Below are 27,020 nucleotides of genomic sequence, written 5' to 3' on the forward strand. Positions count from 1 at the left end.
TGTTGGGCAGAAGTTTTGCATATCTTGGTTACATCATCAAGATGATCTTTGTGATGATGATGATGTGCAAACCATATGCACAAGACAATATGTTGCCATGATAAATTTCATATTAACTGATGATTTTAAAATGTCTTTTTAAAGCATATTTCAATGTACTATATACAGCTCGCTTGTGGTGCAACTATAACAAAGCAAAGCATAAGAAACTCCACATGGCTAATAAAGATGCTTTCCTAATCTTGCTTAGCTATGTATTCGAAACATGTAATAGCCCCACTGCAATGGCACATCCAGTGCTATGGGATTATATGTACGAATTCATGCATTGCCTGAATGTCTCTGACTCTGAAAATGAGATCATACTGGTGATTACTGACCATACCAGGAGAGATCTGTGGTACTCCTCGCGCTGTTGGAAGCTCTGGAGTGTTTTTTTCTTATTTGTGGCTTTATTGTATTTTATATTGTGTGCTTTTGTCTTTTGTATTGCTTTGTACTTATGGACAAAGACTTGCAATAAAAATACCAGCACTGTTGTGCAAGCTGCTAGTTATCAGGCTCACTGAGGCAGGCAGGATCCACAAAGCAGTGTCATACATGGGGAGTATAAGAGAGATTGTTTAATCAGTGCAAGGTCGACAACGGGCAATCAGTCAGTACAGGCAACGGTCTCCCTCTTTCTCTCTCCCTCCCTCCCTCTCGCTCGCTCTCCCTTCCTCCCGCCTTGCATGCGCTGATAAGAAAAAACACAATTTCACCTAGTTCCATGCATTTATACTGCTATACTATACAGTCTCTCTGTCTCTCCCAGTTCCTCTCCTCTCTCTCCCTGCCCTCATCCTGCAGGTGGTGACTCATCGCCATCCCATGTTCCTGCAACACCTGCTGGTCCCATATCTTCATGAATTCTGTACTACAGCTCAACTCCATGAACGTCATGCAGCAACATGTTCCTGCTTATACCCTCCCCCCCAATGCCTATCTCACTCACTCTCTCTCTCTCTCTCTCTCTCTCTCTCTCCCTCTCTCTCTCTCTCACTCTCTCTCTTTCTCTCTCTTTCTCTCTCTTTCTCTCTCTCTCTCTCTCTCTCAACCCAACCGGTCGAGGCAGATGGCCGCCCCCCCTGAGCCTGGTTCTGCTCGAGGTTTCTGCCTCTTGAAGGAAGTTTTTCCTTGCCACTGTCGCTGTGTGCAAGTGCTTGCTCATCGGAGGATCTGTTGGATCTCTTTAAATAATTTTGTTTTTTAATTGAGTTTGGTCTAGACCTGCTCTATATCTAAAGTGCCTTGATGTAACTTTGTTATGATTTGGCGCTATACAAATAAATCTGATTTGATTTGATTTACAGGTCCAAGAAACAAGGGGCAAAGCCAAAAATCCAAAACAGGTCAATACACAAAAACTCACTGGGGAAAAACATTTTACGCTTTCACTTTCTGGGAAACAGACAAGACGATCTGGCACAGGAGTAAAGAGGAACACAGTTTAAATACAACGGTGAGGGAGGCAACGAGACACGGGTGGATACAATCACAAATCACACAGGCTGGAACTAGACACAACATGTGGAGACAGACTTTCAAAATATAACAGGAAACACAACTAGACGAGACATCAGCCTCTGACACTAGAAAATCCAACAGCATGAACACAGCAAATTCTAAAAAGCATGAAACATGGTTATAGCAGGAGTTCTGTTTCAGATGGCTAAGGCAAAAAGGTGAGTTTTATGCAATGGAGGTGTTGCACATGAAATTTTGTTATGGATGATACTAGTTGCACTAAATGCTGCACAATCAGTTGAAATACAATCAAAATCAGGTTGTAAATCAAGTGTTGTATCAATTTCGCAGGAGCTGTCATTTTTTTGATAAAGGGAAAATGTGTCACAACAAAGTTGTCCCTCTTTAACATTGTGGTCCTGTGGAGATGCTGCTTCCTACAAATCATATTCTCCAAATGTAAAGAAACATGTTTGTTTGATAAAAGCCTGTTCAGGTTTGAGTGAATCATGGCTTAGATTTTGGACATTGACTGATATGAATCTGATATTTGATTGTCACCCTCTGTTATTTATCTGATTTGAATTTGAGTGTTTTGATATGATATTTGATAAGTCTGGTAATTTTTTTTCCAAAGCAGCTGAGAGTAAAAAAAAATGGACATCCCTAACATACAGTAAAAAAAACAAACAAGGCAAATGCATGCTATTTGTACTATACTAATAAGTTAACCTTAAAATACACAACAGTATCCAAAGCTATACAAGGCTTATTCAAATAAAAACTGAAATGCTGATATAAAATACTACAAGGCCTATTTAAATATAAAGTAGACATTGCACAACATCGCCAGCTGGTGCTCCCATGACTCATTTGCCTTTTTGCACTGAACCTACATTATGGGTTCATGAGTTCTGCCACCCGATTGCCTTAATTATCACAAATTAGATTTGTTAAACAATTGGGCTGAACGCCACAGGGTTATGGAAGGGCTTGCATTCATTCTGTGTAATGATGGCAGGCTTTTCACAAGGTGGAGGGGGATGAGTTGTTTTCAGAGTCACCTGTGGACGCTCCACATTCCCTGTGAAGGAGTCTCTGAGTGGCAACCTTTACATCACACCTTGACTATTTATTTTTGACTGCACTTTATCACCGGTAGCAGCTGTATACCATTGGCTGTGGATGTCACTCCGAAAAACACGGTGAAGTGCGTTGCAGGGTGAGGACCCAATTGCAGGAGCCAGAAACCAGGTAGGCGATGAAAAAAAAAAAAAAAAAAAAAGACTTTAATCTGAACTAAGTTTACAACATAAACTGAACAAGAAAACATGGACAGAGCACAGACAAATCTGACAGGGCATGGACAACGGACAAGCAACAGAATCTGACAAGGTACTGACAAGGACTAAACAGAGCATGGACAAGGATCTGACAGGGCATGGACAAACCAACAACGGACAAGCAACAAGGATCCGACAAGGACTAGACTGAAAACAGGACTTAAATATACAGTGCTAGACAAGACACAGGTGATCCACATTAGGGCAGGGAAGGCAATCAACATGGGATACAACCAGGAAGTAAAGTAACGGGAAACACGAAGGAATCAGGACTACAAAATAAAAAAGGAAGTTACAAGGACAGGACAGAATTAACTCAAATCCTGACAGCGGACATTGTGCTCTAAGTTTATTATTTGTGTTTTTACTTTCAAGGAGATGCTAAATTAAGTGGAGATTGTTAATTTGACTATAGCACTATACTATAGAAATTTGGGCATTTTGCTAATTTGCAACAACAGACCATAATGGTCAATTGTAATGAAAAAGTAATAAAACAGATTTTCTCATCTCAGGAGATGGAGATAGTGTCATTGATGCCACAAAATCGTTTTCAGTGTCCTGACTATATGATACCAACTATTATAATTATTTAATAGTCTAATTTCACCTCAATTTAAAATTTCAATTTGCATTTAGAACTTAAAATGAATGAATCATAACATTGACAGGAAACAAAACAGGTGCAAAGTGAATATGCACAAACCGGCATTGGGGGAATACACATGCTATCTCGGCTTCTTCCGAGATAATGGAAATGGTTTTTCACATTTGCGGCAGTCATTAAGGGGTTAAGCAACAGATGGCGTTGACTTCCTCATTCAGAGGATTCAGAAATCAAGGATCTGTGGTGTGGATAAGAAGCTCTGTCAGTAAAAGACATTTCAACATGAGTTTGGTGGGGAGATTACTGTTCCCTCCACAGTAAGAGGATAGCTCCTCCACCTGCCTACCAGACACGATAAAGACCAGGAGCTATCTGTGCAGGATTGTGGTGGGGATGGAGCTAATTTTAGCTGATATTGCATGAGGGTGTGGTTCACGTCAGACAGGCCTCTCACAGGGATCTCAGGATTTGTTCTTGTCTCAGCTGGTTTTAGTGTCGTGTCAGCTGTGAGTATAGTCTTAGATGGTTGTAGCTTGGTGTCAGCTGGTCTCAGTCTAGTCTCAGGTTTCATTTTGGTTGTACAATTATCAAATTGCTTGTAGTAGCCAGCCTGGTACACCATACACAGTGTCCCCTACACCAAGTTGTATACCTTTTCCTAGTCTACAAAACACATGTAAAGTGGGTTGTCAAACTCCCATGATCCCCCCAGCACTCAAGGGTAAAGAGCTAATCCAAAGTTCCACGGACTGGGCAGAAACCAAATTGCTCAACCTGTATCTGTGGTGCAGTCTCCTTTTTTCCACCTCAAAGTGGTGGTCTCCACTTTGAGAAGAAAGACACAATAACATATTTATGGTGTTCTTCTACTCACTTTTTGTCTCCAAAACCTTAGAGCATCCATTACAATTACACGCCTATGGTCAATAAATTATGCAAATTAAACGATGGCCTCATTTTGTGGCTTTTAGGGTTAGGGGTGGCCACCACCTCACTCTGCCACTCCAATGGCATTAATCCTGACTTCCATGCAGCATTAAAGATGTATGTCAACCATGGCAGCCCACCAATGTCCAAAGCCTTCAGCATCTAAGCGTATACCTTATCCACACCCAACATCTTGCCACTGATACAGTAGGCTTCTTGACAACCTCAGTAAACTTTGCCAGGCCGTCTTCCCTACCATCTGATCCAATTCATCCCCAGATGGTGATGAGTTGACAGTGTTACAGTGGCAAGAAGTAAGATGGTGTCTTCCCAGTGAAATTGCCAAAGAGAGCCCATCGGTCACACCTGCACTCTGCAACCCCATTGTGGACAATTTCAACCGCGGACAGAAGTCAGCCCATGACTCAGTGCCTCCACTTCCAACCAAAAAGCAGTGGCAGAGCCAGAAAATCTCCAGTGGGGTGGCCAGGATGGAGCTTGAAACAATCCGGGGGCAACGCAGAAATCACCACTGCACAAACACAAAAAAAGTTGAAAATACGGCACTATATGCTTACATTACAAGAACTGCAAGAACTGATAATTCTCCACACAATAAACACTCAGGGTGCCACAAGAGCGCTGCCTCTCTCTTCACCCATTTTGACCAAAATATAATAAGGCCAAATAAGGCCAAAAATTAGATCATTCATCTTCGGCCTAAGGTGATCTGGTATCAAATACACTCTGTATTCCACCTTGTATTCGAACATGGTGCTGGTTATGGCCAAATGGTGAGTAGCACAGAGGCCCAATAACACTCTACAGCCGATTTAGAGTCACCAATTAACCCAAACATGTCGTCTTTGGACAGTGGGAGGAAATCCACACAGGCACAGGGAGAACATACAAACTCTGCACAGAAAGGCCCAAGGCCCTGGAACCAAACCTGCAACCTTCTTGTCGTGGGGCAACAGTGCTAACCACTATGCCACTGTGCTGCCCACCAAGACTTTTATTTAGCATTTTGATTTTGAACAGGGGTGGTCCTTTTGTCACTTCAAGTTTATTTGATGAGTTGCTTCTTAATCAAAAGTCTTCAGTTCAAATCAATTCATTTACTGCATTATTTTAAAGTCAGACACAGACAGACAATGTGTACAGGAGACCTTGAGCTGTGACCGCTTTGAATAATTACGTATTACGTACGTTTTAAAAGCAAGTACTCCTGTGCTTTTACTAAAGTCATAGTTTAACTTAGCTACTTTCACTTTTATTGGAGTACCATTTGACCAGGAGGATCTGGATCTCTAGTACTCAAGTACTGGAGCTGTGTATGTTGTCCACCACCCAAGACAAAACCTGTCTTACCAGGTTAGAGGCTCCTCGCACCGTCTCTGGGTTAAGCATGACGATCTCAGTGGTCACATGACCCTCTACAGCTTCTGTCATCTGCTCCACGGTGCAGTTGATGGACGGGTCCTTGATCTTAAACCAGTTGTCTGCATACCAGCCGATGAGGAACCACACATACTTTTTTCCGTACAACTTGTCCTTGTAGACCTGGGGGAGACCAAGCAGAAGTTCATGAGGTGAAGACCTATCATGTCCCTTTACTCTGTCTGATTGGATAATGAGAATTCAGTGGAAGTTGTTGCCACATTGGATGAGTCTTGGTGTTATATCTACACAACTCAACACTGTCAATCTGTGCTCAGTGTGAACATTTGAGTGTGGTTAACTTACAGTGAAAACAGCCATTAAACTAGTATCAACACAGTGAGCCAATCATTACTTTCATCTTGGTTTCCTGACTGATCAGAGAACAATATCATCAGAATAAAAACATTACAACTTAACAATAGGTCATGCAACTTTGTTTGTTAGTCAGATTTTGAGTAAAATAAGCAAGTAGATGGAGAATCTTGCTTTATCTATAAAATGTCTTCGATTAAAGATGCATTACCTCGCAGAAAACTTTCCTGGCCTCTGTCTCGTAGAACAAGCCAACAATAATACGGGCATCTTGACGCTGGGAAGTAGAAAAGAAGAGGACAGAGTCAAAGAGGCGGTGGAGATGGGATAAAACGCCTGAGTTAAAGGTTCCACAGTGTAGATACAGGCATACTGGAGCCAATTCTCCTCCCAGCTCTGCACCACACAGCGGTGTACTTCCTCTCTGCTGGGTTAAATTCATGCTGTTACCTTGGTTTTTCTGGAGTGGCCAATTAATCTTGGAACACCAAAACTAGGCCAACATGCCAAGCAAGGTCATTGTGAAGAGTGCCTGTGTGACAGGAAGTAAGCAAAGTAAGGCTGACATGGGTGGAGGGAGGGGTGAGAAAAATAGGTGGAAGGCTGAGATATCCCTGTGCTTCCATTAAACACAAGGCGCACACATCAGAAGATGACCTAATGACAAATAAAAAAAAAAAAATGTTGTAGTTCAGCACACAATTTTTTCTCTGGCACCGGATCAACATATTGAGCCCAATTTATGGAGTCACATATCAAAGTAATTACAACTATTTACAGCATATAGCATGGAGCATATAGTGGCCGATGATGTGACAGGCCTAAAATGCCCATAGCTGGTCAGGTTCATACAAAGGTAACTGTTAAGACTAGACTGTTAATGAATAATTTTAAATGATTTGTAGTTCAGTATGATTTGTTTTGAATGAAAATCATGTTTCTCTTTAACTTCTGCAGCCAACACTTCCCTTGGACTCCTGAAGTTCATAGTGGGTTTGACTTGTTACCAGATGTGATTTGCACAAATGAAGTGATTCACGGGCAGGTTAATTACCTTGGACAGCTATGTACGACAACTCCACTTGGACAAAAAGGGCACCAGCCTCAATCACCATTTGTGACATAACCGCGAAAAAGGGAATAAGAAAAAGCAAAGTTTGCTTTGAAAAATTTCTCTTTCATTTTAGTTTGTTTTTCAAGAAAGCAAGCATTGAATCAAATCAGAAATTAAGTTTGGTGTCAAAAAATATGAGATTTGATTTATAAACCATAACACCCTGCTCAGTTGAGTCAAAATTGTGTTACTTCTTCTTGTTTTTCCTCACACTTGCTCTTTATGTCTCTGTCCTGCTACGTCAGCCCCTCCCCCACATGCTGAGAAGCTTCAGTCTCAGAGTCAGCACATTAAGATAGAAACTGTGGACATATGAATGCAGTAAGACTCCATTTGCATTTATAAATTTTTGCATTTGACGTTTCACATCAGATTAAATCTCACTGGTTTTACTTTATTTGTCGGCAACAAACCAAGTCTCAACTGAATGGGACACGTAGTCCCAGCAACATGATATCATCAGATTGGTGACTCATACGTTTCCTCTCAGAATAAGGTATTTAGGCTGTGGTTACCGTAGATTAACATAAAGGCGAAAAAATGGCCATCCTGCCTCCATCTCCAGTCTACCTCTGATTTACAGATCATCTTCATTTATTTGTGTGCAGCTTCCTGATGTCTTATTATGTGGTGACAGTTTTGTGCATTTACAGAGACGAAAACACTAGGAAGCACCAGGAGGATCATCACGTCCCTTAAAAGCAAGTCCTAACCTGTTCCCAGTTTGGCCAGGGGGGGGGGTCCTCGCTCTATACAGCGAGCCCTCACGGCCATGCGGCCACCAGTGAAGCTAGCCGCCAGCCATCGAGTGCACCTGTCCCGCTGGGCCGCCGCCGCAACCTTCGGGGTTTGAGGGGCTCCACCGGGACTACGTGGCGCAGCCGCCGCCGCCTCCGCCTCCTGTTCCTGCCTCGTCTGGGCCGCCGCCTAAGGAGCCCTGGCCTCCTCCTTCCGCATCCCCTGCGGCGTCACCGCCTCTGGAGCCTGTTGTCTACCTGTCATCCCTCCGTCTCAGTTTTTGTTTTCGTGCAGCTTTGGTGTTGTTAATAAAAGTATTCTTTTTCAACAACCTGGTTCCTGGCTCCTGCATTTGGGTCCTCATTCCCACACCACCACCCGCAACCACCATACCGTGACAAGGGGTATCACATGTAGGAGGTTCAACAAACTGAGTCTATTCCTGAACTCTGAGTTGACTTACTCTGAGATGAGGGAACTCTGAGTATCCTGTTCCAGAACAGCTGATCTGAGTTGGTTCAGTCAACTCTGAGTATGTTCACCTTGAGTTCCGCACGTGCACAACCTCTATAAAAAGCCATCATCAATGGAGCCCCGATACCACGAGTCACCATGACAACCGAGGGGGAAAAAAAGATCCAGTTATTTCAAACCAATGGAGTTGGAGGTCTTAAATGGAGAGTATGAACACATGTTTCGCCGTATATATAACACCACTAGAGCAGCGAAGGAGAAACAGCAAGAGAAATTAGAAAATTCCTTGGCAGAAATTTCGAGAGTGACTCGGGGGGCTGCTGCCGGGACGTCAACTTGGCAGATGCACAGATATGCTGAACCGCGTATAACTGTGTGCCAGAATGCATGCGTCAGACCGAGGCGTTGGGAACTAACGAAGCCCTTTGGATAAGAGGCAAAGCTTCTTTGACAAAACCCAAGTCCTGAGTTCAGTTGCTTTCCATTCAACTGTTGGACGGATATTACTATGATCTGTTTGAATGAGAACATACAGACAGACGTATGTCTTTAGACACACAACTATTTAATTGACACATACACTCTGTGACACTATTGTAAAAACTGACTGATGCTGTCTATCTGTTGTGTCTGTGTGTGTCACCTGTGTTTCTGTTTATCATTATGTGCGTTCCTGTGTGCGTGTGCATATTTTCCCTGTATGTGCGTCTGTATAATTGTCTGTGTGTATGTGTATGTGTGTGAATGCGTCTGTATATTTGTCTCTGTGTGTGTGAGTGCGTCTGTATATTTGTCGCTGTGTATTGCTGTAAATATGTGTGAGTGCATCTGTATATCAGTCTCTGTGTGTGTTCTGCAGTCTAACAAAATTGTCAGTAGTAACAGTTGATCAGCAGCTCTCATATCAGAGGAATCTGATGACATCATTGATTTGTCAGAGTCAGAAAAGAAATCCTTCAATCTGATGGCCGTAGTTATAGTGTTTGTCAGCTGTGTTTTTGTGTCTCTGATTTTTTGGTCTGTGTCTGTTTGTGTCTGGAATTGTGTTTCTGTATGTATTTGTGTGTCTGTGTCTGTGTGTGTGTGTGTGTGTGTGTGTGTGTGTATCTATGTCTTTGTATGTCTGTATGTATGTATGTATGTATGTATGTGCCTATGTATAGAGCTGTATGTCTGAATATTTGTGTCTCTTTGTATGTGCGTGGCTGCGTGTTTGGGTCCCCGTCTATCTATAAGTATGTGTATGTGTCTGCGTAGGTCTGTATATGGGTGGCTGTATGTGTCCTTATATCAGTCTCTGTGTGTTGTGCAGTCTAACACAAATGTCAGCAGTAACAGTTGATCAGCTGCTCTCATATCAGAAGAGTCAGGGATGAGTACATGGATTTGTCTGTTGCAGAAGAAATCCTTCAAACTGATGGCCATAGTCAGTGTTCGTCAGCTGTGTGTTTGTGTGTCTGCTTCTGTGTGTGTCTGCATGTATTTATGTGTGTGTCAGCTGTTTGTGTATCTCTTTGGGTTTGTCTGTGTCTGTTTGTATCTGTGTATGTTTCTGTATGTATAATTGTTCCTATGAATACAATTGTATATGACTGTCTTTTTGTGTATTTGTGTCTGTTTGTGTTTCTTTGTGTGTGTGAGTGCATCTGCATATTTGTCTGTGCCAGTCTGTGTGTGTGTCTGTGTATCAGTCTCTGTGTGTGTCTGCATATCAGTGTCTGTGTGGGTCTGTATATCAGTCTCTGTGTGTGTGTCTGTGTGTGTCCTGCAGTCTAACACAAATGTCAGTAGTAACAGCTGATCAGCAGTCTGATGACATCACTGACTGCAGCTGTCTGTGTGTCTGAGCTTGGATTGCATCATCCTTCTCAGAAAGCCCATTAGAACACAGGTTCATTTCTCTCGGCGAGCCTCTCACTCTGAGACAATTTGTGACAAAACGGTAACTCCTATCAGAAAACCGAACAGTGTGTATTTTGGTGTTTCTAGGATGTAAAGTGTGGACACTGGAGCGAGTTAAATACACATGAAAATGTGAACTCCTCTCCTTCCGGCCAGAGAAAAATACATGGGGAGTAATAGGAGAGAGGAGGGGTGAGCATGTCATTTAGAGGGGCACAGTTCAAATTTGGTTTGTCTGACAGTTAAAGTAAAGACATTTTTCCAAGAGAGGACAAGAATCTCTACTACTTTGGAGAAAATGAGGCATATACCTTAAACTATGTGCCCGTGAGGGCGATTTAAAAATAAATTTTTAGAGAATCCTCAGCTCACTGATGCACTCTAACTTAAGTGTCCTTCACTCTAAGCCATCAACAGTCCACGCAATACACACACGGGAAACAAAAATTTTCAGCAGAAATGAGGTGAAACGAGCATCACACTTGAACAATTGTTCGAAAAGTATAACAGCTATCACAAAGATGAAAACACGACCTGAAAGACAACAAGTTTTCCTCCTTTTTGAAGGTAAAATGGACTGTGTAGCTGGACGTATGCCAAAGTAGAGGTTTGAAAAAGTTGAAGATTTTTGAGGATTTTCGCCATCTCTCTTAGGAAATGAATGGAGTTTTTTGGCCACGTTTTTGCCGTTTACGGTGCCCAAAATATCGTATTCTACCCAGAAAACGGATAGCACACCGATCCCAGACAGGCCCGAGATGATGGGCTTTGGTCCGTAGGGCTGAATTCAAAGCCCTCCGATGAGAGGCGAACCAAAATTCTTACAGATGATGGTGGTGATGATGATGAAGAAGAAACGCTGTCTGCTGCCACAAGGAGAGCAGCAGAATGTATATCACTTAAAATAATAGAATATATGATTTCTAAATCAGTAACGTGGATTCCTGTTGAATTCCTCTTTGATGTTTCTTACAGGTTCGTGTCCCAGGAACTCTCCCATCATTGGGAACAGCCATTTCAGTGCAAGAGTTATTTTTCTCACAGCTCTACCTTTCCAAAATGCTCTGCATCACTGATGTTGTAATGAAAACTAACATTTACAAAAAAAAAAAAAAAAAACCCCAAAAAAAAAAAAACAACAACTTGGCGACAAGCATAAAATGCTGTGATGTGAGCACACGTCCACTGTATGTGAGGTTGGTTGGTGATGTATGGCCAGAGAATGTTATTGAGATAAATGACAGATACTCGTCTGGAAACACCACGTAAAGTATTTCAAATTACTTGGCTTTCGATATCATTTGGATTGGGAATGAATGGACAATCCACCAATTGATCATGACTTAAAGGGCAGCTGGAGGCTGGAGGCTAAACTCAGGGGCACCACCTATCAGATCACAATTGTTGTAGGAAAACCTTGTATGTTGATGTAAACAAAATGAAACACTGAAAATAAAGATGGAACAGGTGCCTGTGACGTTATCCACAGGTTTCTGAAGAGCAGTTGTGAAGCTCAGAGTGAGCTGCTCCAGTGTGGTCATTTTGGCAGTGTCTTTCTCCATCCCCTAATTCCTGGCTAATCCAAAAAAATGGGTAAGGATATGGGCCAACTGTCTATGGGAAAAAAGTTTTCATTGTAAAAAATAAAAAAGTTTAGATTGATAAATAAATATAAGAAAAGGTATGTACTATATGTATTGTTATGAAAAATTAGGTGAAAGAAGTTTGAAGATGTTTGTGTCAATTAAGACCACTGACGTTAAATTGTACAGTATTTGCAGCTATAGCTATCGTGAGTTTTAACAGCAGCTAGCTAGGAGAGTTTTGCACAACATGTACTGACCCCATTGTTTTCACCGGTATTTGCAGAGGTGGTTTCACTTTGTGAAACTCAAAGAGATAGAGTCTTGATGAACGACTCCACATGAAGTCCAGGATTGGACCAGTGGCCAGACAAACCCTAACTGATTGTTGTACGAGACTCGGGGGTGCTGGAATACGACACCTTGAGGTTCTTGACAGCCACCGCAGGGTCAGTGAGGAAGCTCTGACGAACGCTGATTTCGATCCCTGCCTCTTTCACCCTCTCTTCCAAGTCATCCAGAGTCTGTGAAACACACACACACACAATGATGAGCATGCACAAAATAAGAGAACAAGAGAGGCAGCAACCAAAACAGGAGTGAGGAGAGATAATGGAACAGTAAGTCACAAAAGATTTGAAGAACAGCAAAGAGCAATTAAAACAGCAGCATAGAAGTAAAGGGAAGGCGAATTGGTGGTTTGGACAGATGATTAGGGTGCATAAGAGATAAAACACTTGGTAACAAGAGAGGAACAAAGCAAAAGGAGATAGATGTAATGGAAGATGTGGGAGATGAGGGAGGAGAGAGACAGGAAATTAGAAGAGACAATTTTGTTTCTTACCATTGTCTTTAAGAGCCCGTAAATCAAACAAACAGTTCTTCTTAAATTAGAAAGGTGCTGTCATGTTATTTTCTGTGACATTCATCTGAGCTGAGTGAAGGAAAGCTGCCTCATCAGGATAATTAAGTCCTAATTAAGGCCAAAAATATTTGCACTATTACGCTTCTGTATTATAATGTACCACTTTTCCTGAAAATTCATCGCAGTTTCCAATGTTTTGGAATTCATATGTTCATTTGCTTTGTTTGCACTGACGTAACATAAAAAAAGCATATGAAAAAAAAAATCTACATTTGAACTCTGAAAAATGTACTAGACTAAAAATGATTTGGCAACCCAAACTTAATACTTAATAATACATTTAAATTGGGGAAGTAAAAATATTTGCGTTCTGTAACTATTCATTTGTTTCTCAATTTTCTCTGTTGTAATTTGGACTACTCATCTTTGCCAATTGCTCCATGTCTTTCAAATTCGAAGGGCGCCCTCTTCCAAGTGCTGTTTTGAGATCTCTCCACATTTCATTTCACTACCATGGAACATCTGCCAGAGCACATCTTCACATTTTTACACTCTGTATGCCCATATTTTGGAGCATTTTAAATTGCCATACATCAATACACCCTCTTATATTCCAAATTTTAATATTATGTATAGATTTATGTCCAATAAATTACTAAAAGGAGCAAAAAATGTACTCATTCATGTCCTACCACTATCTGTTTCTGAGTCAGTGAGTGCTGGAGCCAACTTCAGCGCTCACTGGGTGGGGTACACCCTGGACAGGTCACCACCAACAAAGACGCACACTCACACTCAGACAATTTACAGTCACCATTTTACCCAAACATGATGTCTTTGGACGGTGGGAGGAAACCCGAATACCCCATACAAACTCCACACAGATAGGCTCCAGGCCTAGGAACCAAACCTGCAACCTTCTTATTGTGAGGCAACAGTGCTAACCACTATGCCTGCTGCCTTTTTTACACATATTTTTTTAAATACATAAATATCATAGCTGTACAACCTGAAAACATTTCATCTCAGCTCAACGTGACGATGTGAAGATGGTATGATATGAACTATGTTTGTTTTGTGCGCTTTATACTGGATTTCAATAAACACATTAGTGAGAGGAAACAGTGTTTTGGGGCACGTTGAATGTGTGATAAAGTGTAACTCCTCTGGTTTTATATGCAAAAAGTATTATTGCTCTATTTAATTGCAGTTCTACTGGCACTGAAATATGCAAGTAGGATGGTTGATGGTGCCAATGTGTTCGCCAGGTCAATTTTTGGAGTTTGAAATAGATCAAATTTAGGTTGGTTTTTAAATAAAAGAAAGAAATGTGAATACCAAAACATTTGCAACTGCAGTTTTTTGGGAGGAGTGGCACATCATCTGACAGAAGTGTGAGGATGCCAATATTTTTGGCCGTGACTGCATGTCTACCACACTTATAGCATATGGCAGAAACGTTTTTTTTTTACTGAAAAATTTAAGCGGTCACACTACCACAACACTCTATAGTGAATATGAGCAACCTTTTTAAGAACACGGCAATGTCTGTGTGTGTCATTGTATCCTAATGGCCTTACAAATCCATATCCCCCTTCACCAGCTAAAATGTTTATTCATCACAGATACCTGAATGTCTAAATGAAATCTGGGTAGCAACATGCCAAGCCCACTGTTCTTTCTTTAATTATTCCTTCTCTAATGAATAATTATTATTAATGGTAGAAATGTGATCACTCATTCAGCCAGTCAGTGAGCTGTGGTCCAGCATAGTAGTTAGGAGGGCATGCTAATAACAGCAGCAGACAAATATGTTATTTCAATCTGCAACTTCTGCTTCTGAAAACAACAATTTGAATATAGTGTACAAGTTCTTTCGGTTCAACTCTTAATCACATCAGTGTGGTGCTGCAACATATTTGAAAGTACCTTTAAGTAACAGTTGAGGGGTTAACACTTTTATTGTAACACTTACTGATGTGAAGACTTCAGTCGTTTGCTGAATGGTGGCGATTTTGGTCCATTTCCACTTCTGGAAGAGCTGCACTCGGGTGGGGTTGTGCAGAGTGGCAGATGGATGAGTGCGGAAAAAAGTGGGGAAACGCTGGCGGTTTGAAAGAGCTGGAGAACTGGACCCGTAGGACAACTGAGACAGAGCGGACACATGTTAAAGCTGTCATACCGATGAACAGAAAGAAGTACACACTTTATTAGGAACACCTGTGTGTCTGCTTATTCATACAGCTAACCAATCACCATATCCTCTCAGCTACTTTCACAAACTAATGCTCTGCCACACACAAAGTCATCTTGGTGTTGTTTCATCAAAATGCCAGTGACTTCATTTCTGTCTGCTATAGACCACCATTTGGATGTGGCACAACAGGAGATTGGAGAAAAAAAAATTATGTGATGCAGTCAGGCCAACTTGGAGTAGATTCTCAGAGAAAAGTTAAACCATCGGTTGATCCAGGAAAAGAACTGAGGAACAGCCCACTGTTGGTGTGGGGCTCCTTATAAATTGAATGTAGGTAAAAAGCTCCTGTCAGAAATGAAGAGCTCATGAAGTATATTTCACTAGAGGAAATTCTTATAAATAATCACAGGACACGCCACCACAGTGCACACCACACTGTTCCTCAGTATGGACATTTAGCTTCTAACCTTCAGTCACCAGCTCACCCAACACCTGCTCCCGATCTCCAGGCCTCAGCACTTGCCATTGCCAGATGGCTTAATTTCTGCCATTGACCAGCCTGAGATTCTGTCTTCAGATCCCTGACATCCTACTTGCTCTGTCTCTCTGTCCTGTGAGCCTTTGTTCTTCTTGGTGTTTATATATCTGTGAACAGTAGCGGGTCTGCCTTCCTGCACCTGGGTCCTTTGTCCTGTGCTCAGCTGTGACAGTGTGCTGTTGACACTGATTTTAAAGACAGCTGATAAAATTTACCAAGTCTAGAGGTAAAAGACTTGATGATGAAGCAACTGTGCAATCTGTGCCTGACTTCTGTGGGACTGCTCTTCTGTTTTTCTCACCATGACATGAATATAAAATGCCACAGATCAATCACTGTGATCAAAGCAGAATCATGTCAGCCTCATCTGTCAACTCACTACGTTAGGTGGTATTCGGCCTTTGTTGTGTAATGCCGCAGTCTGCTCTCTTTTGCTAAACGTTCATGTAATCCAAAGCCTCATACTCAACGTCAATCAAGGATTATCAATCAATCAGTCAATCAACATTATCAAGGATTACTGACTGCACACAAAGAGCTTGAGGTACTGGACCCCCCAGGGACACCAATGCCTCAGGTTCACTGCTTCATCATGTCATTTTACTAAAAAAAAATGGTTAAAACTGCTTTTAACTATTCTTTAAGTGTCTTTTTGCTATGTGTAGCTGTAATGCAAAGACACTAAAACACAATGATATTGCATACATGAAAAAAAAAATTACATTAGTATAATCACAAAAAATTTACGTCACATCTCTTGAGAATGAAACTCAAATTGTAACACACAAACACTGCTAAACCTCACCACACACAGGATGTTATGTATCAATTCACAGGCTGCATCGTTTGGATTTGAAGACCGATTGTACCACAGTCTGTGTGACAAGACTGTCCCGTTCCAAGGTTCCAACATATAAGTCCTGGAAAGGATCCAACAAGCGGATCCACCTATCCCTGGATTTCACTGGTAATGAAAACAATATGGCAACAAATAACACCAACAGAACCTGAGGGTAAGACTTCTAAATTTAAGTATTGGTTTTTAGTTTAAGATGTTAGTATAACAATCAAGGAAGCCTTCTGTGAACAGACACAGGCAACAGGAGCAACACCTTTTGACAGAACAGTCAAGGAACTGCTGATGAGGCGAAGTAATACTTCTGAACACACTGTCTAATTTTAATTTGGCCTTCATGGTCACAATGGGCCACAAAATCCCACTACTTCATACACTAGGACCAAAGATGGGGCCCCTGAGCTGGTACACCTTTACTTTGTTCCAATTAAGGGGTCTACTAAGCTGTGAAGATCAAACTGAAACAAGGTTTTTACTTTGCCTCATTAGCTGTTCCTGCCTTTACCCTTATGTTACAAAGTGTAATTTCCTCTTGCCAAGCAACCTTGACACCTCAACTTTTTTTAACACAAACGTTGAGGTTTTAAGGCCCTTGGTTTTAAGTACTGTAGCATGAGTTGTTTAGTTGCTCTGAGGCATAGCACTTTTGTTTGTTGGAGATTGTTTACTGAAATAATTTTCATTATAGGCACACATTGAATCTTGGGATATTTCATATATCATGGGATATGTCATATTTGGGGCAACAAAGGATTCAGTTTTCAACCCCTGTACCAGCACCCTGACACCAAAGGCAAATTATTTACATATTTGTGAGGCAGAATGAGGTGGATCTGAAAAGAGCCGGAGGCCTTTCAGAGGAGTAATCCTGCAGCAGCTTGAATGTTTCATATTTACTTCTCTGTGACTGCAACGTTCCTCAGATCACAGTCGTGTCGATTTTTGACTGTTTGTCTTTGATGTCTTTCTGTAGTGCCATACCTCCTGAAGCTTCTACTAATGATTTTTAATTCTACATACAAATGTGCATACATTAACATTTTATGTCGCTGTAACTGCAGGCCAAGTGAAATATGTGTGTTTAATCCACAAACAGCTGCATGGGAGGTTAGGAGTCTTACCACTATCAGGTTCCACATACGAGCAGCCTCAGCCACCAGCGTGGACACAGAGCTGCAGCCCGGCATCAGCACAATCTTAATAGGCTCTGTGTACAGGAGGTCGTACAGCAGCTTGGTGGCCTCACCTGGGTCACACTGTGGATGCAGAGAGCAACACTAAGAAATTCACTGTAAGAAAACATCCCTGCAGCCTTAATCCAGCTCAACATTCAACAGATCAGAAAAAATGGCCAGGTCATTAATGCAATGTATTATGTTGCTGTATCAAAAGTTTTGCTGCCATGTATGTTGTTTATATTATTCATTTTATACACATCTGCATTGCTATTCTGGGGAAGTAGTCCCAGGCCTTTTGACCTTACTGTTGTCAGGACTGGGGGGGCAGAACGCGGTGAGCGTGTTGCGGGTAGGACCCAGATGCAGGAGCCGGAAACCAGGTAGGTGGAAAAAAAAAAAAAAAAAAGACTTAACTCAAGAAGCAAAAAATCTACAGGGCATGGGCAAGACAACTAGGCAGGGCATAGACAAGGCATGGACAAGGCCACAACATGGAGACCCGACAAAGACAACGACACAGCGAAACGACAGCGACAATGATCCAACAAGGACAAGACTGAAAACAGGACTTAAATACAGTGGTAAACAAGACACAGGTGATCCACATCAGGGGAGGGAAGACAATCAACATGGGACACAACCAGGAAGTAACATAGACAGACCACCAACACCAGCTTTAACCCAAAACCTGAAATTCCCCCCCCCTTAAAGGACGGCTACCAGACGTCCCAAAACCAAAAAACATCAAACATGGGATGGAGGGCCATCGGATGATGGGGGGAGGAGGAGGCCAGGGCTCAGGAACACGCGGCGGCGGCGGCCCAGCCGGAACTGGAGCGCAAGGCGGCTGCGGCGGCCCAGCCGGAACTGGAGCGCAAGGCGGCTGCGGCGGCCCAGCCGGAACTGGAGCGCAAGGCGGCTGCGGCGGCCCAGCCGGAACTGGAGCGCAAGGCGGCTGCGGCGGCCCAGCCGGAACTGGAGCGCAAGGCGGCTGCGGCGGCTCAGCCGGAACTGGAGCGCAAGGCGGCTGCGGCGGCTCAGCCGGAACTGGAGCGCAAGGCGGCTGCGGCGGCTCAGCCGGAACTGGAGCGCAAGGCGGCTGCGGCGGCTCAGCCGGAACTGGAGCGCAAGGCGGCTGCGGCGGCTCAGCCGGAACTGGAGCGCAAGGCGGCTGCGGCGGCTCAGCCGGAACTGGAGCGCAAGGCGGCTGCGGCGGCGGCGGCTCAGCCGGAACTGGAGCGCAAGGCGGCTGCGGCGGCGGCGGCTCAGCCGGAACTGGAGCGCAAGGCGGCTGCGGCGGCGGCGGCGCAGCCGGAACTGGAGCGCAAGGCGGCTGCGGCGGCGGCGGCTCAGCCGGAACTGGAGCGCAAGGCGGCTGCGGCGGCGGCGGCTCAGCCGGAACTGGAGCGCAAGGCGGCAGCGGCGGCGGCGGCTCAGCCGGAACTGGAGCGCAAGGCGGCTGCGGCGGCGGCGGCTCAGCCGGAACTGGAGCGCAAGGCGGCTGCGGCGGCGGCGGCTCAGCCGGAACTGGAGCGCAAGGCGGCTGCGGCGGCAGCCCAGCCGGGACCGGAACACATGATGGCCGTGGCGGAACGGGAGATGGCTGGGGCGGCAGCCCAGCCGGAACAGGGAACCAGGACTGCTGCGGCGGCAGCCCAGCCGGAACAGGGAACCAGGACTGCTGCGGCGGCAGCCCAGCCGGAACAGGGAACCAGGACTGCTGCGGTGGCAGCCCAGCCGAGACCGGAAGACATGATGGCCGTGGCGGAACAGGAGGTGGCTGCGGAGGCAGCCCAGCCGAAACTGGAGCACAAAGTGGCTGCGGCGGCAGCCCAGCCGGAACAGGAAAAAAGGACTGCTGCGACGGCAGCCCAGCCGGAACAGGGAACCAGGACTGCTGCGGTGGCAGCCCAGCCGAGACCGGAAGACATGATGGCAGCGGCGGCAGAACGGGAGCATGAGGTGGCTGCGGCGGCAGCCTGGAGGTCCGCCGGCGTTGTTCCTCCAGTAACTGCAGCGCGGATGACAGCCGATCCACTGCTGCCATACACGCCTCATGCATAGCCACCTGGCGGGAGAGCTTGGGATCCAAAAAGTCAAGTTCTGGGAGCTGGGGAACCGCAGGCTGAACGGACAGCCGCACGGTCCCCAGAGCAAGCACCGACTCTGCTGGGTCCATTGGCGGTTGGATCATTCTGTCAGGACAGGGCATGGGCAAGACAACTAGGCAGGGCATAGACAAGGCATGGACAAGGCCACAACATGGAGACCCGACAAAGACAACGACACAGCGAAACGACAGCGACAATGATCCAACAAGGACAAGACTGAAAACAGGACTTAAATACACAGTGGTAAACAAGACACAGGTGATCCACATCAGGGGAGGGAAGACAATCAACATGGGACACAACCAGGAAGTAACATAGACAGACCACCAACACCAGCTTTAACCCAAAACCTGACAACTGTGCAAGAACTAGCCACATATACTGGCAGGACATGGATATGTATTTGGGTGACATATATCTACAGCTTCAGCATACATACAGTATATATTTCATATTTTAAAATATTTCAATATCTGTTAATTTTATGAGCTTATACATGGACAGTCCTTGGTTGCATATGCATATCACCTTTGGAATAAAGATGGTATGTTTATGACAAAAATACAGGATCAAATGTACAGGACCCGAAACGAAAGCACTTGAGACAAGTTAATTACTGTGTGTTTATTTGAAATACATTACAATAATTCATAAAATAAATTAACCTAACTAAGAATAAGAAACCAACACAAAGATTAAAGGTATACGGTTCTACTGTAACAATCGGGCATGCAAATTATATTTTATGTATCCAGAAGGTATATGTTTGTGATAATAAGACATCCCCTTAAAACTGACATCAAAAGCAGCATCACTTAAAAATATGTTATATATTATGAATGACTATGAAAGCACTATGAGTTCATAAGTGTGGTTTGTGTTGCTTTAAGGAGTGATGTGCATTGCAGCATGTCTCCACTAAGGATGGGTGTTTCGGGGGACAATACACATTTCAAGGTCACCTCAACCTCAGTACTAACAGGTCCAGATGGGGAGGCAGACAAAGCATTCATCTGTGTAACACTAGGTAAACATTTACCCACTAGTCAAGCTTGGTTATCCTGATGTAAATGTTGTCCCCAGGTTTTCATTCACAGCCTATCATCAAAAAAAATCAATAAGCTATTCAAATGATAATGGCCAGTGCGTGGTGGCCATGAATTACTTAACAGAGATCTTTGGGTGACTGTGGTTTGTTTTTGTGTTATCATGTAATTGGTATTTGTCATGTTCAAGCACAGAGTGAGAGGTCCAGGTCCAGTGAGAGTAAAACAAAACACCTGAATCTCTGGACTTGAAAAAAGAATGTGTTATGAGACAGGTTCACAGCAAGGTTGATGCAAACACAATGCACATCACACACACATCAAATATCATATTGGTATATTGGTCTACTCTGTTTCTATAACATCATTTCCCACCAGTTTCATTGTTTTAAACTTCTAAGGTAGACTTTTCAACTAGCAGATGCCATTTGTTTTTTTTTTTTTGTTTTTTTTTGGGGGGGGGGGGGAATTGGTGTGCATAGACTATGCAGAACAAATTAGGTCTTAAACCTGCGTGAATGCGTTATAATTACTTACTATTTAAGCTTCATGACAGGGGGTACACTGTGGCTGTTGTCACAGATACATTTTTGCTTCCCTGATGCTGTGATAAGGCTTTAGAATAGTAGCTGTGATATCTGCTCAATATATCACAGTTAACAACCAATCAGATTACAGGATTTCGCCTTTCTGTTTTATAAATCTAAATAATTTGTCAAAGCAACAATTGATAGCTTTCTATTGCTCAGAGGGAACCAATATAATAAGGTTAAACACAACTATACTTGTTAACTGTCTGTGTTAAATTTCATTGTGTTGAAGCAGAGTGAATGTCAGGTGTCATTCTATCAAGACAGCCCCCACTAGTTTGTAAACTGCTGTTTTAAAGCCTCCATTTTCAAAATTGTACATCACCATTGTTTTATTTTTGAAAAAATAAGAAATTGAGACCTTGGAACTGAGGAGGAGTGAGGACTGAATCTGGCCTGCTGTATGATATCTCTGGCAGCTTTACTCTGTCACCGTCTGGCATTCACATTTTAAAACTTTATATTGTGCATCATTCAAGAGGACTTGAAGCTACTAAGACCATAATCACATAAGGAAAATCTGATACTGAGCTAATACATCAAGGGCTGTTTTTACAGACTTCAATATAGTCTGACCTCTTTATACATCTATGGTTTAAGGCTCTTCAGCACCAGCTTCACACCATAGACCCAGAGTCTATATCCAGTTCAATACGTTTCGTAGTGAATACCTGTATGTGGGTTGATATATTCATATGTCTAAACTGAATTATAGTATCTTTCTAAAACATGCGCTTCAACAAGATTGTATTTTTATCAATTGCTGATGGATATTTCTGTGGGGAGAGGAGTTCACCCAAGAGAAGAGCTTCTTTCATTGAAACTGGGCAAACCTGGAGGATATCACCTTATTCCAGCTGAGACAAAGGGGTGTTTTCGTGGTTGCCGTGCTGGTGCAAAGGTGAAGGCCAGGAAATGGCAATATAAGCCCTTTCTGCAATCATTTGTCATGGGAATGTCACGGTATGGTGTAGTGTTGCTGGTGATGGTGTGGGAATGGGAACCAGGTTGAGGTGAAAACTAAAAATACTTTTAATGAGAAAATCAAAATTACAAAATAACACAAGTGAACATGCTGGGGTACAGAAAGAAATAACAGACGGACAGACCAAACAAGACAAACACCACTAAGCAAACAAGGGACAAAGTGGCACAGGCAGCAGGCCACCATCACAAGACAAGTGACAAGGATCTCATGTGGACTCAACAGAAAACAGGACTTAAATACACAGTGACTAGACAAGATACAGGTGATCCACATTAGGGCAGGGAAAACAATCAACAGGGGATACAACCAGGAAGTAAAGTAACGGGGAACACAACAGAACCAGGATTTCAAAATAAAACAGGAAGTGACACAGACACTAAACACCAGACAGAGCCCAAAACATGACAGGGAAATGTTAACTCTCTGCCCAACTGACATGATGAGATAGAGATATTGGTGAAAACTCAGAAAGTATACCGTGAATGCAGCCTCGTGTTTTACTGAAACCTGGTTGAATCAAAACGTCTCTGATTCCTGAGTGGAACTACCTGGCTTCACTCTCATACGGATGGACGGAGACACTGAAGCTAGTGGAAAGGCCATGTGCTAGATTTCCTCTCCTAAACTGGTGACACTGAGTCAAGCAGCTAGACAAACATCTGCCTCTCCAGTCCCCATTCACATGGACAGGTTTATAAAGTGGGCCCACAGTAATCTGAAGCTGCATTCCTTGCAGCTGACTCCCTGATGAAGCCCTGCACTCAGGGGGGACCAACACATTCAAATGAGGCACTGTGGTCTTTTGGCCCCCTCCATCCCACCTTTTGCCTACTCTGAAATTTTGGGACTTGCTGGACAGACATTAATACATTTTTCACCAGATCATGGATGAGAAGCGTTCCGCTCCATTTGTCTCTATATGATGCCAGTGGCATTTAACAGAGATCAGCAGGAGGCCCATCAGAGGATGTTTACTGTGCTATGCAGCTGGCCTGGCAGAGCGGTTGGCTGTGATCAGTGTGACTTCTTACATTTGGCTAATTGCACTTCAATAGGGCTCCCTCACACGGGCCATCTTAAACCATGGAGCCATCCATCTGCTCTTGTTTGTGCAGTGACACCAGGTGTGTGATCTTGTGTTTTTCTAGGAGTGAAATCTGTGTTTGTTTGAACTGTAGTTGTCTTGGTTACTGTTGTCATGCCAACTTTTACTACCCCCCCCTCATCCACTCTTCCTCACCTCCGCTCTCTCTTTTTGAAGTGAGGATCCACGAGCCAATGAGAGTGATTCTTTTTCAAAACACTAACCTGTCACACTGCATTAAACTGTTTATATACTGTGCATGTGCACCGCGTGCTTGCACCTGTCTGTGTGTGTGTTTATCAGAACGACAGAGTGACACTGCTGGAAATACTAATCTGGCTGTGAAAGATTTGAAATCTTGGAACGCATCTTAAGTTCAGTATGAAAGATGACAGATGATCAACACTCCTCACAGTGACAAAGCAGATGAGCTCACACACAGAGAAAGTGAGGCTCTTTCCTGTGAGGAGACATCAAAAAAAGCTTAACCCTTTACTTGACTAATTGCAGGCAAGCAATAACAAACACTGTAATCCCTAATATGTATTGTTATTTCTAACCTGGAATCACCTCATGAAAGCACTTGTTTTTTCTTTGAAGTGAAGCAGCTTTGCAGCTCTAGCACATAGATGCATAGGTGTCCCTGTTGGGAAGGTTCAGTTTGTCAACAGCTGCTCCTTTTTGCCATGACTCATGTCTCACCCTACTGTGAAAGCGCATGTTATCAAAGAACCTATTTCCAGGCTCCTGTAATAGCTACAAAAGGTAATTGGCTGTTCAGTGGTTTCTACAGGCATCAAACCGCATCAGAGCCACCAATACAGGCTGTGAAATGAACACTGCTCTTCTAGTCACTGCTCTGACATCCACATGGCCCAAGAAACATGAACACAGAATTAGAGCCACTGACTAAATTACTTCTTGTGTTTATTATAATGTAGAGTCATGTTCAATATTTTGTTGTGATGATGTGTTTTCCATGTTGTTGAGATCTGTTCTACAGGTTGCTGAGTCATTATCTAAATTTAGCACAAAAACAAAGGAAATGTGTGTTTAGTAGATAATTTCTTTGTTGTACCAATGCTTCTTGGCAATAAATGCTATACCATTGAGAAGCATGTTTATTTCCCTTTTAAATTGTGCTAGCAGCAGAGGGGGTTGTGTCCATGAAGAATTTTCCAAATATTAGCCTGGTACTATTTCTCTCCATGGATATCTCGCCATGATATATTACACTAAAGCATTACATTTGTGGTGCATTCCCCCCAATACTAGTTCCACATGTTGTTGAGTTCTCTGCATTGTTGTATTCTATATATGGAGTTGTGTCCAATGTGTTGTTAAGGTGTCTTCTACATACTGTGAAAGTATGACCAACTTGCTGAGTTGTACCTGAGGTTTATTTATGTTCTGTGTGTTGTAGAGTGGTGTTTTATATGTTTTTGTCATATAAAGGAGCTATAATTACATTACTCAGGTCGATGTAGTTAGATGTAGTTTTGGGTTTAGAGCACCTCAATTTTCCAGACTATTTAATATAGATTGTCAGTGAACTTAATTTAAATTGCAATCAACACTTCCCCTGTAATGCATTAAGCAATGCAAAGCACTTGTATTTAGCACAGTTTGTGAAATGCAGCAGTAGTTCTTTTTGTTTTTGACAAATGTGCAGCAGATCATCATATAGATTCCTCAGTGACTGTAAATGGAGCCTTCATTTCTTTCCCCAATTCTACTCACTATGTCAGTGTTAGACTCTGTTCTGTTCATCATTGGGTTCCCTCCACCACAGTCCTGGCACCATGCTGCTTGAGCATGTGCAGATTTTGTAGCTGCTGTTTGTGTGCAAACACACACGGATGCAGGTATTACGCCATTGTGCAGCAGGTGAACATCTCTCCAGGGCTGCTGGAGCCTTAAGCTGCATTTTACAAGTCACAGGGGATTGTTGAGGGCCTGATCTGGTGGGGGACAGGCTGTGTGAACTTGAAAAATATGGACACTTCCATAGCATCAAAACCAATTTGTGATTTCATGTCACATGTCAAAGGATTGGTTTTCCCTTTCCCATTTTCCCTTTCCCAACTACTGGTTTTGTTTTGCAGATAAATTATCACTAAATCTTTTCAGATGATGTGTTCCAGAGTGATGAGTGTTTCCTGTTCATTCATAATAAAGAGATACACCTGAGCCTCACACCTTTTAATTGTATTTATGAACGAGTCAGAGAGGGTTTTAATCATTTTTTGTTTGTGAGATAATAAGTCCTCATGCCATTGACACTTTCAGTTCACCTTCACATGCATTCAATACAAAACAAAATCTCAAGCTAATGAAATGTTGGTCACTTTCCAAAGTCTGGTTCTTTTGTGTCATGTTGTTGGTGACGGGTTTGGATTTGTTGGTGTGACAAATCAAACAAGCTTGGATCAACATAAGTGAATTTGAAATTATGAATGGTCCATCAGGTACTCACCATACTGTCATAGTGGATCAGCTCTAGTTCATAGTCCGGCAGGATGTCAGTCCTCTTATTCACCAGGTCCAGGGCCATCTGAGCAGAGGGGAGGCAGGCTTGACCACCAGGCCAGCCTCCACTCATGGGGAATAGAGCTCCGATGTAGAGCTTCTTCTTTCCTAGAGCAGGGCAGCAGCAGGAGAGGAGCACAGAGAAGGTCAGGGTCAGAGAGTGGCGAAGGACAGACTTGCAGAGCAGCATCTGGCAGAGCCCAGCCATGGCTGGTTGACGCTGGAAGCTGAGCAGGGCTGAGTGATGTCAGTTTAGTCTTCTGGTGGTGTTCAGCTTTCAGTCTGCGGGTGCACTGTGCCCAGGTCAGGAGAAATCAATTTCCTCAGACATGAGAGCACAATCACCTCATTAATAAGCCCGAAGCAGACAAATAACATCTGACTATCAGGTGCAGAGTGTGTGACTGAGTCTTCAGCGCAGCTCTCCAGCGAAGGAGGTGGCAGTTACTCAACTTGGACGTCACCGAGATGAAGTCTCTTTGCGCTGTCCAAGGTTCTGCAACTATATCGGTACACTAAATCCGCATGTCCTTCTCTCCCTGTGAACATGAAGAGACATCCATCCACATCAAGCCGTGTGGATCGGTTCCGTCCTCTGATCCTCTCGTCGTGTATTTGCCCTTCTCCATCTACCCGCCTACGGACTGGCGGCTCCGACGTCGAAAGGCTCGGTTACTGCGCACACCCGTGTTGTCCCGGAGCTGCGAGGTAAGAAGGCAATGTGGAGCGTCGCAGCTAAGACAAGCCGGGGGAGCAGAGTGTCTGTCCAGTGGGGACAACGGCCCCTGGACTGTGGTGGATCCTCGTCGGGAGGAGAGAGGACTCGTCAGGGGCGCTGTAGAGCTCGCAGGTCTGAGGCTGACTGCAGCAGTGCGAGGGAGGAGGAGGAAGAGGAGGAGGGATGTTCAACCTCTCCGTTTCACAAACCACTTTGAATTTCAATCCCTTGACACAATCCCGCTCGTTTATCTCTCTTCTTTACATTTATCCGACTAGTCCTTCCTCCACGCCCGCACGTCAATGTTAATTACCTGTCAGTGACTACACCTCACAGGCTTCTAGTTTTCTTACTTTGCTCCTTTTCTTTCG

At 43.5% G+C, this 27,020-nt stretch overlaps 1 protein-coding gene across 1 annotated transcript in view; it reads right to left on the reverse strand.

Moving 5' to 3' along the window:
* Positions 1-26,308, reverse strand: part of gabbr1b (gamma-aminobutyric acid (GABA) B receptor, 1b) — a 63,922-nt gene extending 37,614 nt beyond the window's left edge. Inside the window, exons 1-6 of the mRNA XM_029514416.1 lie at positions 25,879-26,308; positions 17,527-17,661; positions 14,790-14,960; positions 12,372-12,473; positions 6,350-6,415; positions 5,755-5,946 (exon numbers count right to left, since the gene is read on the reverse strand). Coding sequence (XP_029370276.1) covers positions 5,755-5,946; positions 6,350-6,415; positions 12,372-12,473; positions 14,790-14,960; positions 17,527-17,661; positions 25,879-26,139 — 927 coding nt within the window. The 5' untranslated portion in view covers positions 26,140-26,308. The remainder of the gene's footprint in view (positions 1-5,754; positions 5,947-6,349; positions 6,416-12,371; positions 12,474-14,789; positions 14,961-17,526; positions 17,662-25,878) is intronic.
* Positions 26,309-27,020: the final 712 nt, after the last annotated feature.

Source organism: Echeneis naucrates, chromosome 11 (assembly GCF_900963305.1).
Source record: "Echeneis naucrates chromosome 11, fEcheNa1.1, whole genome shotgun sequence".
Classification (NCBI taxonomy): Eukaryota; Metazoa; Chordata; class Actinopteri; order Carangiformes; family Echeneidae; genus Echeneis; species Echeneis naucrates.